The sequence below is a fragment of the Gymnoscopelus braueri genome, assembly GCF_963280865.1.
Source record: "Gymnoscopelus braueri genome assembly, chromosome: 16".
NCBI lineage: Eukaryota > Metazoa > Chordata > Actinopteri > Myctophiformes > Myctophidae > Gymnoscopelus > Gymnoscopelus braueri.
In genome coordinates, this window is record NC_137616.1 from 33,839,109 (window position 1) to 33,852,612 (window position 13,504).

At 39.6% G+C, this 13,504-nt stretch overlaps 1 protein-coding gene across 2 annotated transcripts in view; it reads left to right on the forward strand.

Annotated features, from left to right (window-relative positions):
• cep128 (centrosomal protein 128) overlaps window positions 1-13,504 on the forward strand; it is a 93,740-nt gene that overhangs the window by 41,498 nt on the left and 38,738 nt on the right. For both annotated transcript variants that reach the window (XM_080453070.1, XM_080453071.1), the window contains exon 16: window positions 2,402-2,881. In XM_080453070.1, coding sequence (XP_080309196.1) covers window positions 2,402-2,881 — 480 coding nt within the window. The remainder of the gene's footprint in view (window positions 1-2,401; window positions 2,882-13,504) is intronic.

The following is a 13,504-nucleotide window of genomic DNA, read 5'->3' on the forward strand; positions in this document are numbered from 1 at the left end:
CATTGTAGATCTGCTATTTTCAATCATTTTTTAAAAGGAAAAATAACAAAAGAAATGTGAAAGATTGTGATGTGGCTAATAGTGTACTTCCCTAACTCCTACTGATAAAGACTTGGAAATAAGTAGTATAACTTTGATATGATATCTAGTTGGCATCATAGGCTAACTACTGTATGTGTTTAGCTTAGCATTGGACAACCATAGAAACATTGGGGGAGAGATAAGCCCACAAAATAATATTGTTTCTTTTTATCACCAAAGTACGGTAGCTATTGGAGATTACAGCTGCTAGGCTTTTCTATTGGTGTCCAGAAAACAGAACAGCTAGGCCGATGTATTGGTTTGGCCGTTATATTGGCCATTATTCCACTTTATTGTCATCGGTTTTGGCAGTTATGCAGCCGATGTGTCCAGATACTTTCAGACTGCTGTCCCTATTGTGGGCGTGTCATTGTAATATAGTCCTAACATTTTAAAAAGTTTTCAAAAAACGTTCAAACATTTAACTCTTTCACTGCCAGACTTATTTCTGGCTGCGTGCACCCACTGCCAGCGATTTTTCTTACCTTTTTAAGTAGTCACTGAATATTTATCTCCAGTATGATCGATACCCTGATGGTTGCTAATCACAGAGAGGGTTTCACTGTGCTTCTGCGAAAAAATAAATAAATGTCATCGCGACCTCCCATTCGCTTTTATACGCCTTTGAAAATAGCATGTCTCTGCCAAAAATATATAGTAAACAAAAAAAGTACACAGAAGCCGAGATACAGGATTTTTAAGTACCTGTACATTTCGGACTATAAGCCGCGACTTTTTCCCCATTTTTCGACCCTGCGGCTTATATAACGGTGCGGCTTATCTATGGATTTTTACAGCTAACGGCCACTAGGGGACCTCCTAAATCTATGGATTGTACACCCGCGGCTTATAGTCCAGTGCTGCTTATATATGTACAAATCATTCAATTTAGCTGCTGCGGCTTATATTCAGGTGCGGCTTATAGTGCGAAAATTACGGTAATAAGTTAACCAAGAAGTGAATGGAGCAGCAAATCTTGTCGGATCACTATATCTTGGGTTCTGTGTGAGGGAAAACCAAAAAAAAAGGGTCAGTGGCAGTGAATGAGTTAAAATGAATACATCTGAAAGCTGATTCTACTTCTAAATGTTTTTCCATCTTTTAGATGGAATTGAATTTGATAGAAATTTCTTGGTAGGATAGCACTCTCCAAAATCGGCATCGTCATCGGACTCCAAATCTCTGGCATCGGTCAGGCTCAGTGGTGGAAAGTAACTAAGTACATTTACTTAAGTACTGTACTTAAGTACAATTTTTAGGTATTTGTACTTTACTTGAGTATTTCCAATTTTCAGTACTTTTACTTCTACTCCACTACATCTCAGAGGCAAATATTGTACTTTTTACTCTACTACAATTATTTGAAAACTTTAGTTACTAGTTACTTTTCAGATATAAACTATGATATAATGAAACATACATTAACCACTTTAACCCTATTTTATACCTAGGCTATTTGAAAATAGCAGATCTACAAGCTCACAACGCGTCGCATCGCGACGCGTTGTGAGCTTGTAGATCGGCTATTTTCAAATATTTAGTACTTTTACTTTTGGTACTCGAAGTACATTTTGATGCCAATACTTTTGTACTTTTACTCAAGTAAATTTTGAATTCTAGACTTTTACTTGAGTATTTTTATATTGCAGTATTGGTACTTTTACTTAAGTAAAGAATTTGAGTACTTTTTCCACCACTGGTCAGGCTTTAAGTTCATACAGGGTTCATACTGGCTTTGGGACTAGAGGGCACGTTGGGATTAGTGGAAAGCGGGAGTTTACCAAAAAAATCACACCAGTGTGAAGAGAGTGGTGCCTTTCATGAGTTCATTTCGTTAGTTACTTTTTACAGACTTTGATGACTTCAAAGTATTTTTACTAATTTTAAGTACTTTAAAATGTTTTTATTGATTTTTACGTGTTTTTACTCATTTTAACATCTTTTAAGTATTTTTACTCATTTAAAGTATTTTTACTCATTTAAAGTATTTTTACTCAGTTTAGGAACTTTAAAGTATCTTTACTAATATTTAAGTATTTTTACTCATTTTAAGTATTTTTACTCATTAAGTATTTTTACTCAAAAGTGTGTGTTGTGTGTGAGTGTGTGTGTGTGCGTGTGTGTGTATAATTAGTGTAACTGGTTGCATCTTTGTGTTGCAATCAGCCGCAGCTGTTGAGGCTGTGCTCAAACATACAGAGAGGCCGTGCTCATACACACAGACACACAGACAGACAGACACACACACACCAGGACAAAGTCACTCCTTGGAGTGGCTAGCACCACTCAAAAACCCTAACAAGACTCCTAAACCCTCCAGGTGCGAGACGCCTCGGCGGCGCTGGAGCAGGAGTCCCAGCGCCAGGCCGTCCTCCAGGCGCGGCTCCGGGAGGAGAACCACCGGCTGGAGGAGCGAGCCGACGCGCAGGCCCGCCGCTCCTCCCTGCGGGACCGGGAGGAGGCCCAGGCCGAGCTCCAGGCGGCGGCGGCCGCCGCCAAGGAGCTGACCTCCGCCCGCGCCCACTTGGCCCAGCGGCTGGCCGCCGAGGAGAGCTCCGGGAAGGAGCTCCAGCGGGGAGCGTCGGAGCTGCGGGCGAAGCTCGCCGCGGCCCAGGAGGAGCGGGCCTCCGTGCTGCGGCAGCTGCAGCTGGAGAGGGAGGCGCACCGGAAGGAGCTGGACGGCCTGAGGGCGGCGGCGGACGGCGGCCGCGCCGAGAGGGACCGCGAGCGCCAGGAGACGCTCCGGCTCTGTCGGCAGGAGGCGCGCGAGGAGACGCAGGCCGTCGTCAAAGAGGCCAAGGTAAAGGGGGTAACCTTCAAGAACGTAACTCTCCTCCTCCTCCCCCTCCTTTGGGGAATGCCCCCTCTCTCTCATGAAAAATGTAAAGCGAAATCATAGCTTGAGGTCTTTGACACGGCAGTACAGCAGTTTAACTCCTACCTCATGGTTTATGTATCGCACCTGCTCTAATTTCTCTAAAGTCAGGAGAGATTTCAAGGTCAGGCATCGACCAAAACAATGTCCCCCGCCCCCTCACATCTCTGTCTCTCTCTCCCTCTCACTCTCTCTCTCTCTCTCTCTCTCTCTCTTTCTGCCAGGGCATGGATCACAGCGCTCGGCGCTGCCTAATTGACATTTTGAGCCCCACTGGCTCGTATACTTCGTATTCCGCGCAGGGCGTTCACGTGCCTTAACCGCATAACATCTGGCATATTTCCCACTCAGCGAGACGCATATAAAATTTCCATTTTTTTTTGTGTGTAATTCTTTCCCACGTCTTCGGTTCGCGGGGCCTTTGTCCCTCTCGAGTGCCATAAGGGTAGGGTGAGGCGAGGACAGCTGAGGCTGTATTGGGTGCGGCTCCCATGGACCCTCGCGACGCACACTCCAATATATTTAATATTTAACCCATTAAGACCGGGAAACGCATCTGTGTCATTTTTAGGCTTATTTCTTTGGCTGTTCCAAAAATCGTGAAAAATGTGTGCAAATCTTTGAATTTTTATATATATTTATTACATTTAATATTTTTAACTCAAATTTGCTGCTGGGGGGGGGGGGGGGTCCCTGGAACAACATATTTTGAGATGGGGGGGGGGGTCTGCGGCTAAATACATGTCATTTTTTGGGGGGTCCTTGACATGAAAAAAGTTTGAAAACCGCTGATATTGTAGCAACATAAGTTTTTTCAAATAACTGTTTTTAGACATTTTTACAATCCCCCAGAAGCAAAGATTTTAGTTACAAATGTTCGCTTTAAAAAATATATATATATTCAAAGATTTGCAAAGCTTTTCACGATAAAAAAAAAAAAAACGTAGCAGACCTACAAGCTGCGTATGAGCTTGTATATCTGCTATTTTTGAATTAGCCAAAGAAATAAAATGACAGATGCGTTCCCGGATTGAAGGGGTTAAAAGAATCACTCCCCGGTATCAGACCTCGTCCCATCTGCCAAAAGGTGGAACAAAACGTCTAATCAGTGCATCGCTGGAGACAGGGGAGCGTCCCTTCTCTCCCCTACTACCTCCAGGCTGATGAGCAGCGCCCCAACATGCACCCCGTGGGGGCATGTTGTTTCTTAACCCATTAAGACCTGAGGCGATTCTTTAAAAAAATCCAAATCCTAACAGTTTTTTGAAGAAAATTAAAAAAAAAAAAATCAGTGCCGCGCTATGAGCTTGTATATCTGCTATTTTTGAATAGCCAAAGGCATCTAAAGTGACACAGAAGCGTTCCAGGTATCAATGGGTTAAAGGGCCATGGCCTTCCCTGGTACGGTTGAGCACGGCCCATTAGCCCTGGTTGAATGGCGTGAATATGTGACATAGCTCATTGTAATGCCGTCGTTTGGACTGGAGGGCTGAGGACAAGGATGTTCGGTGGAATGTTTCTTAAGAGCTAGCCCGCGGCTGCCACTGATGTCCCCAAGAAGCCCCGACCAATATTCATTTGCGTCATTATGTGTAGCCAAAAGGCTAGATTGCAATGTGTAGGGGGGGTAGGGGGGAAAAAAATCTTCTCTCCTTGTCCTTGCACTCTGCATTTCCCTTCACTGCTTAATTTTCAATGTCTCCGTCTCTATTTCTCTCACCGCTTGAACACTAGAGTCCCTATTCTGGGCATGTCGTAATAGGCGAAGATTCAGTACAAATCTGCAAAAAATAGCAGATCTACGAGCTCACAATGCGTCGCATCGCGACGCATTGTGAGCTCGTAGATCTGCTATTTTCGGCACAGAGATTTGGTGTCAAGAGAAAAAAAGAGAGGTGCTTTTTTTCCCTCTTTCCTCCAGTGGCCTCTGTCACCTCCCAGCCATTTGCTGCCATTTCTGCTGTTCCTCTTAATAATTTATGATGATTCAAGATAACACATTTGGCTGACTCCACATAGTCCACATCCAGTCTGATAGCAGACTGATACTGTACTGCCCTCACACAGACATCAGGCTATACTGAGACTTGTGTTGGCCTGTTCTGTGAGGGCTCACAAGCCCGCCGTACAGTACGCATGGGACTTATTAACCCATTCAGACCGGGAACGCATCTGTGTGTCATTTTAAGATTTCTTTGGGCTATTCAAAAATAGCAGATCTACAAGCTCATAGCGCGGCACCGAGTGCCGCGCTATGAGCTCTTCTATGTCTACTAAATCCTGACAGTTTTCCGAAACACTTATGTTTGCTATAATATCAGTGGTTCTCAAACATTTTCATGTCAAGGACCCCAAAAATGATATGTATTTGGCCTCGGACCCCAATCTCAAAATATGTTGTTCCAGGGACCCCCAGAAGCAAAGATTTTAGTTAAAAATGTTCGAAAGAGATTTGCACACATTTTCATGATTTTTCAAAAATAGCAGATCTACAAGCTCATAGCGCGGCACCGAGTGCCGCGCTATGAGCTTGTATATCTGCTATTTTTGGAATAGCCAAAGTATAAAATATGGATAAAGTGGTTACACAGATGTGTTCCCGGTCTAATTGGGTTAAGGCGGACAGCATGAGAAATATTGCCCTCAGCAGACACTGGGGTTTGACACTGTCTGGAGACAGTACCGGTGTCGGATAGCAGCGAGAGAGAGCTCGAGGGAGAAAAATATATAATAAAACAAACATGGTCATAATAATCATTAGTACAACCACTAATTCTAAATATTAACCACTTAAGTCTTATGCACTTAAGTCTTATGCACTATTTCTACAAAATAGAATAATGAAGGAAAGCAGGACGTGGATCTGAGATCTGAGACCCTTCACAAAATGTAAAATAATATTCACAAAAAAACAACATGGATCTACTTTACTGCCAGTGTGCACAACAATGTGGTGCAGATCTACAGTAGTTACAACATAATGTTTATGTGCAGATCTACAGTAGTGTCAACATAACATTTATGTGCAGATCTACAGTAGTGTCAACATTAGGGGTGGGACGATATATCGATATATCGATATATCGCGATACTTTCTCCCGCGATAAATAATCGATATCCTCCCGAAAAATATCGATATATCGAAGAAAAAACAAATTTAAGTTTGTGATACGTTGTTTTTCCTACTCTGTATTTGTGTAATGATGTTTTGAACTGTTTGGTGCTATTTTATGTGTTTATGAATTGAATACAAGGACTATCGTGATATATCGTTGGTGAATTTTCATGCAATATATCGTGATATCGCAATATATCGATATTTTCAGATATCGTGATATATCGTTGGTGAAATTTCTTGCAATATATATCGAATATCGTGATATCGCAATATATCGAACATCGTCGAATATCGTGATATATATTGTTATCGTGGGCCTAATATCGTGATATATATCGTATCGTGAGGTACCCATATCGTCCCACCTCTAGTCAACATAATGTCTATGTGCAGATCTACAGTAGTGTCAACACAACGTTTATGTGCAGATCTACAGTAGTGTCAACATAACGTTTATGTGCAGATCTACAGTAGTGTCAACACAACGTTTATGTGCAGATCTACAGTAGTGTCAACATAACGTTTATGTGCAGATCTACTGTAGTGTCAACATAACGTTTATGTGCAGATCTACTGTAGTGTCAACATAACGTTTATGTGCAGATCAACTGTAGTGTCAACATAACGTTTATGTGCAGATCTACAGTAGTGTCAACATAACGTTTATGTGCAGATCTACTGTAGTGTCAACATAACGTTAATGTACAGTTAATCCACAAAGTGGTTTGTTGAACATGCTGGAGCAACAGTGCCGGATACCATAACAACATGGTTACCTTTGGCTCCCTTCACACCGATGTAACACAATGTAAAAAATTAAAGATAAAAACAACACAAGGGAAAGAGACAGACAGGCTGGAAGCCGAGGACAGACTGGAAAACAGACAGACAGGTAAAGAGGCAGACAGGCTGGAAGCCGAGGACAGACTGGAAAACAGACAGACAGGTGATAATAGGCTGGCACACAATCAAATCCTCAGTGATTATTTAACTATATCTAACCGTGAGAGTGTATACAAATGTAACCAAATGGACCCGTAATGTCCGTACACTCATACACCACACCCACACTGTTAACACATTCATAGCCAGGTATTAATTCATGACTTAATCCACCAATGCCAGTGGTTTTACTTCATTTTGAGTCTTTTTGACGATCCACAGATTTTCTTTTTCAACCCGGATGTAAACAAACAATGTCTCGGTGGAAAGACGAGCGCAGGGAGCCCATTTCCTAAAAGAAATCGTACCGGTTCTGATTTGTCATCGTGGGGTCCCCCTTGAGGGTGTTCAGGGGGGTCCCCAGCTAAATGATTAATAGTTAGAAACCAAATGGACTTTTACAAGTCTGAGAGTGTATAAATAGAATGTAGATTTTCCAGAAAAAAATAGGTATATCGTTGTTGTCGGGCAGAAACCTCTTATCTCCATATATATATATATTTTTTAACCTAATATTTTATGGAGGTCAGTTGGCACTACATGTTTTCAGTTTCCAAATACATATTCATTGGGGGTCCTTTACATGAAAAAGTTTGAGAACCACTGATCTATACTATTTTTGACTATACTATACTATATTTGAGGGTTAGGGTCCCTGGCACTTAAGGGCAGGGCCACGAAGCTTGACACTGTGGGAATGATGAGGATGAGGAGGTACATATGACGTATGACTCCATATTAGGACCAATTTTAACTTCCATTATAACATTTAAGCTTACATATTTCAAAATCTCTATAAATTACACAAATGTGTGTGGGAGTGTGGTGCCCAGTGGGAAGTCAGTCGGATCAGCAGTTCTATGGTTGCTATGGTGATCACTTGACCATATATGGGAGAACGATGGGCATCTGCTTCATGGATTAGACAAACGTCCCATGATGTTTGTGCTGCTGTACTTATATAAGTGGTCTCACACACAGTAGAACTCCATTCTTTTACAGAAGTCTGAGAGAATCCTCTTTAAGTTCCTGATGTGTGAAATGATGCAGTGGACCGTTCATCTCAATGAAGCACCAAATGAAGACCGTCTTCATGCTGCTGTTGCCGTGGGAAACAAGCTGTACTCCTTTGGAGGGTACGGTGATCCTCAGATTGATGTGTACGTCTTCAACACAGTGTCTTTATGCTGGAGGAAGTTACCACCGGTGACAACTGAAAGAGGAGAACTCCATGGGGGCCATACAGTTGTACTTATAGAAGATATAATCTACATCTGGGGAGGAAGTAATGGATACAGCAAGTGCTACAATGTGCTTTATGCATTTGATGTGGACACACACAGATGGTTCAAGCCTAGGATATATGGGACTGTTCCAGAGACGAGGTCCGACCACTCAGCCTGTGTCTTGGAGAAGATCATGTATATCTTTGGAGGATGGACACAGGATAAAACTAATGACATCTACAAGTTGGACACCACCACAATGGTCTGGTCTTTAACACATTGAATGCCAATCGCGTAGATCTACGCGAACCTATTTAAAGCCGCAGCGTGCCAGTCGCGTAGATCTACGCGAACCGCCGATTCCCATGTTAATCGCCCAAGGTGCACTTTCCGAATTTTTTTGATCCATTTCCGTTTCCGGTTTTCGGTCGGAAACGGAATTATTCGGGTTCCGGTTTTTTCGATCGTATCCGCTTCCTGTCTGGGATCCTGTTTAAAACTCGATTTTCTCGGTTTGTTGTTTTTCTCCTCGCTGATCACTGTTTAGCGTGTATCGGCTGTAGCTTCAAGATGGCGGCTCGCATTTGGAAACTGTTTTCGCTGGACGTTTCTCACGGATCCGCTGTGTGTTTAGAACCAAATGAACGCGCACTTTTAACTTATTTAGCGAGGTCTGTGGCGACATGATAAAAACAAAAAAACAACAATAAAACGCTGGCACTGGTGAGTACATTATGAGATTAAACTCTGGCATGGAATGTGTTAATAAACACCAGAGGAACTCTGCCACCTGTTTCAGTTTGTCACTCTGCCACCATCATCGGGACAAAGATGTTTGTGTGTGGGGGCTTGGGGGGGCAGCAGATGGCTGTCCACAACAACATCAGAGTATTTGACACGGAGACAAACTGTTGGATGAGCACGCCTTCTGCACAACTTCCAGAAGGACGCTACGATCATTCAGCCTTTACCTACAAAGGAGAGCTGTACATATTTGGTGGACGTAACCACCATAACTGGAACCCAAATTCAAATGATATGTGGAAATTAAATCCACAGACCTTCTCCTGGAAGAAGATTGATCCCAAGGGGAAAGGCCCGTGTTCAGGGATGTATTGTATGTGCTGTTGCATGGCGGGAGATCGTATCATCCTCTTTGGAGGATATGGAAAATCTAATGACCTGTACATATTAGACTTAAGTCCTAGTCTGAAGACGCTATGCAAGCTAGCAGTTATTCAGTACAGTTTGGAGCAGTGGGAACTCCCACATAACATCAGGTGGGAACTGGCAGCCATGACTACCAGCAGCTAAATAAATACACCGTGAAAACAACAACAAATCAACAAGAAAAAATGTAAAATAGGCCTTCTGTACAGGCTCCCAACGTGTGTTATCAACGCGTTGTGAGCTTATAGATCTGCAGTTGCTGCTCTAAAGCTTTTGGAAATTTGCCAAAAAAGGGATGTCAGGTTTGGGGCTGAATGATATTGGGGACAAGAATGACATTGCAGTATACGGTAGCACTTTACAATAATGACCCGTTATAAAGCATTTATAAACGTTTATAAACAGTTTGTAGACTATTAACAAATCATTAACGACCTGTTTGTTGACATTTGTAAATGATTACTATAACCTTTATAACTATGGTTACAAATCATTTATAAGGTATTAGTAAGTAGTAAACTATTCATTAATAAGCCATTTATATACATCTGTAAATGATTATTAAATCATTTGTAATGACCCATTATAAAGCATTTATAAACATTTATAAGCAGTTTGTAGACTATTAACAAATCATTAACAACCTGTTTGTTGACATTTGTAAATGATTACTAAAACCTGTAAAACTATGGTTACAAATCATTTATAAGGTATTAGTAAGTAGTCATACTATTCATGAATAAGCCATGTATAATACATCTGTAAATGATTTATTCATTTGTAACTGATGTTATATAACATATACAAGCTATTTGTAGATAAAGAACTAATCATAGACAAACTATTTATATACATTGGTTAATGATTATTAAATAATTTATAATAACATTGTAGAATATTTAAGAATCATTTAATCATTATTTAAAGCACATTGAAACATTATTTATACTCGAGTTTGTTCATCATTAAATAATGTCATTTAAATTGTAGGAAATCATTTGTAAATGATTTATAAAGTGGTATAAATTGAGTTTTTTCGTGGTTATAGGACATCTCTTTAAAAATGTATTAAGACTTCATAAATCATGTGTTAAATCTTTGTTCTAGCCCAAGGCATGAACAACAAACCATTTCTAAGCAATAATTACATATTTCAAAATGATCTGCAGATCATTATTTCCACATGATCAATTTTACTTGTCGGTAATTTGGGAAATGTGTTTGTTCATGTTTAACATATGCTTTGTAAAACATTCCTAAAATATCTATAAATCCTTAGTACATGTTATTATGTGCCCTATAGTAAAGTGAAGACAGTTCATCATTTACAACTGTCTGTTAATGTGTTTGTTCATGTTTAAAATATGCGTTGTAAAACATTCCTAAAATATCTATAAATCCTTAGTACATGTTATTATGTGCCCTATAGTAAAGTGAAGACAGTTCATCATTTACAACTGTCTGTTAATGTGTTTGTTCATGTTTAACATATGCTTTGCAAAACATTCCTAAAATATCTATAAATCCTTAGTACATGTTATTATGTGCCCTATAGTAAAGTGAAGACAGTTCATCATTTACAACTATCTGTTAATGTGTTTGTTCATGTTTAACATATGCTTTGTAAAACATTCCTAAAATATCCATAAATCCTTAGTACATGTTATTATGTGCCCTATAGTAAAGTGAAGACAGTTCATCATTTACAACTGTCTGTTAATGTGTTTGTTCATGTTTAACATATGCTTTGCAAAACATTCCTAAAATATCTATACATCCTTAGTACATGTTATTATGTGCCCTATAGTAAAGTGAAGACAGTTCATCATTTACAACTATCTGTTAATGTGTTTGTTCATGTTTAACATATGCTTTGTAAAACATTCCTAAAATATCCATAAATCCTTAGTACATGTTATTATGTGCCCTATAGTAAAGTGAAGACAGTTCATCATTTACAACTGTCTGTTAATGTGTTTGTTCATGTTTAACATATGCTTTGCAAAACATTCCTAAAATATCTATACATCCTTAGTACATGTTATTATGTGCCCTATAGTAAAGTGAAGACCGTTCATCATTTACAACTGTCTGTTAATGTGACTTTCTCCCTACCTGTTGCAAACTACCTGGCTTTCATGAATGCAGACACCAAACAATTACTAGAATTATCTTTCATGTTTAATAAATGATTCGTAAGACATTCGTAAAGAGTATGTAGACCATTTGCAAACGTTATCATGTGCCTTGTTGTAAAGTGTAGACTATGCATTATTATTTCATGTTTAACAATGATTAGTAAAACATGTGACATCAAAAAGTGGCAGAAGTAACGTTATAGAGTATAAAAGTATAAAACAATAAAATGTAACAACTCTTGGACACAGCACACACACTAACATTTAAACAAAGAAATTCATCACAACAGAATCACAGAGTAGCAGCTTGGAGCCTCTGCAGTCACCATCTCCCAGTGCAAGTTAGCTTTAGCTGCTAAGCTAAACTGCTAAGCATGGAGGACATTACTAGCCTACACAGCAAAACAAACATTGTGGAGCCAAACGGCCACCATCAAAATACCCCCTGGTCATAATGCTACTTCATGTCTGTAAGATTAGCCATTACCTCGATCACCTGCAACAAGACAGTTAAAACACATAAAACATGAATTAGATATATTTCTGTCCAGTCTGCAACTGCATCACTGTTCACTTCCTCCCTAGTAGGCTACTGCAGGTGTAATGCAGGTAATCAGTGTGTTGCCAGATTTTGCAAAAGAAACAAGCGGCCAGGTCTATGAAAACAAGCCCAAAAGAAGCAACTAGGCTCAGGCCCATGATAACGTCTGCAAATGGTTTACATACTCTTTACAAATGTCTTAGGCATCATTTGCTAAACATGAAAAAAACTCCCTAAAAAACTACATTTATACCACTATATGAATCATTTCCAAATGATTTCCTACACATTAAATTAAATTATTTAATGATGAACAAAATTGAGTATAAATAATGTTTTAATGTGTTTTAAATAATGTTTAAATGATTCTTAAATGTTCTACAATATTATTATTAACCAATGTATATAAATAGTTTGTCTATGATTTGTTCTTTATCTACAAATAGCTTGTATATATTATATAACATCAGTTACAAATAATTTAATAATAATTTACAGATGTATCTAAATGGCTTATTCATGAATGGTTCACTACTTACTAATACCTTATAAATGATTTGTAACAGGTTGTTAATGATTTGTTAATAGTCTACAAACTGCTTATAAACGTTTATAAATGCTTTATAACGGGTCATTATTGTAAAGTGCTACCGTATATTTTAGTTTTTTTGCCATATGTATTTCAACATAAAAAAGCAGGTGTTACATAATTTCACCAGATATATGCTGATCTGCAGTATATCTAAACTTCAGTAGCTCCATTCGGAAATAATGTCTCACCTAGCAAGGATTAGGGTGATTTTAGAGGGTGTTGCTCAATACTCTGGCTCAACCTGACACCTCTGTGAACGCAGAATGTAAATGCAAGACCAGTTACCAAGAAATCATTGATATTTATCAGACATACACACACTGTACTGTTTTGTTTTTGTTTTCTACAAAGAAGTAAAAGTGTTTACAATAACTGACCCCTTAGCTACATTGCATCCTTTGCAATGTCAATGCTATTGCACATACTGTACATTGCGATGTCGATGGTGAAATGATGAATTGCACTGTCCTAGCCAGGGTTAATGTGGTTAATGCGGCATAATAACACTTTCGTTCTAATTACGTTACGAGGGTTTTTATAGGCTCTGTGCACAGCAGCCATATTGAAAGAAATTCACAGGTTTTACCAATGATACTAATGAAGGGGCTCTGTTCCATTCTGGTCAAACAGAGTGGTCAGGGTGCTGATATTGTGCATGTTGGCTCACTGGAAACACTCTGCTACACCAGTGGGTCTCAAAGTGTGGTCCAGGGACCCTCATGGGAGGTTCCTTGAGGGGGTTCCAAATGGCCCCCTACGGGTTTGTAACTCTTGAGAGTGTTCAGTTCCATTTGTACACTCTCAGAGTTATGGGGGGTCCT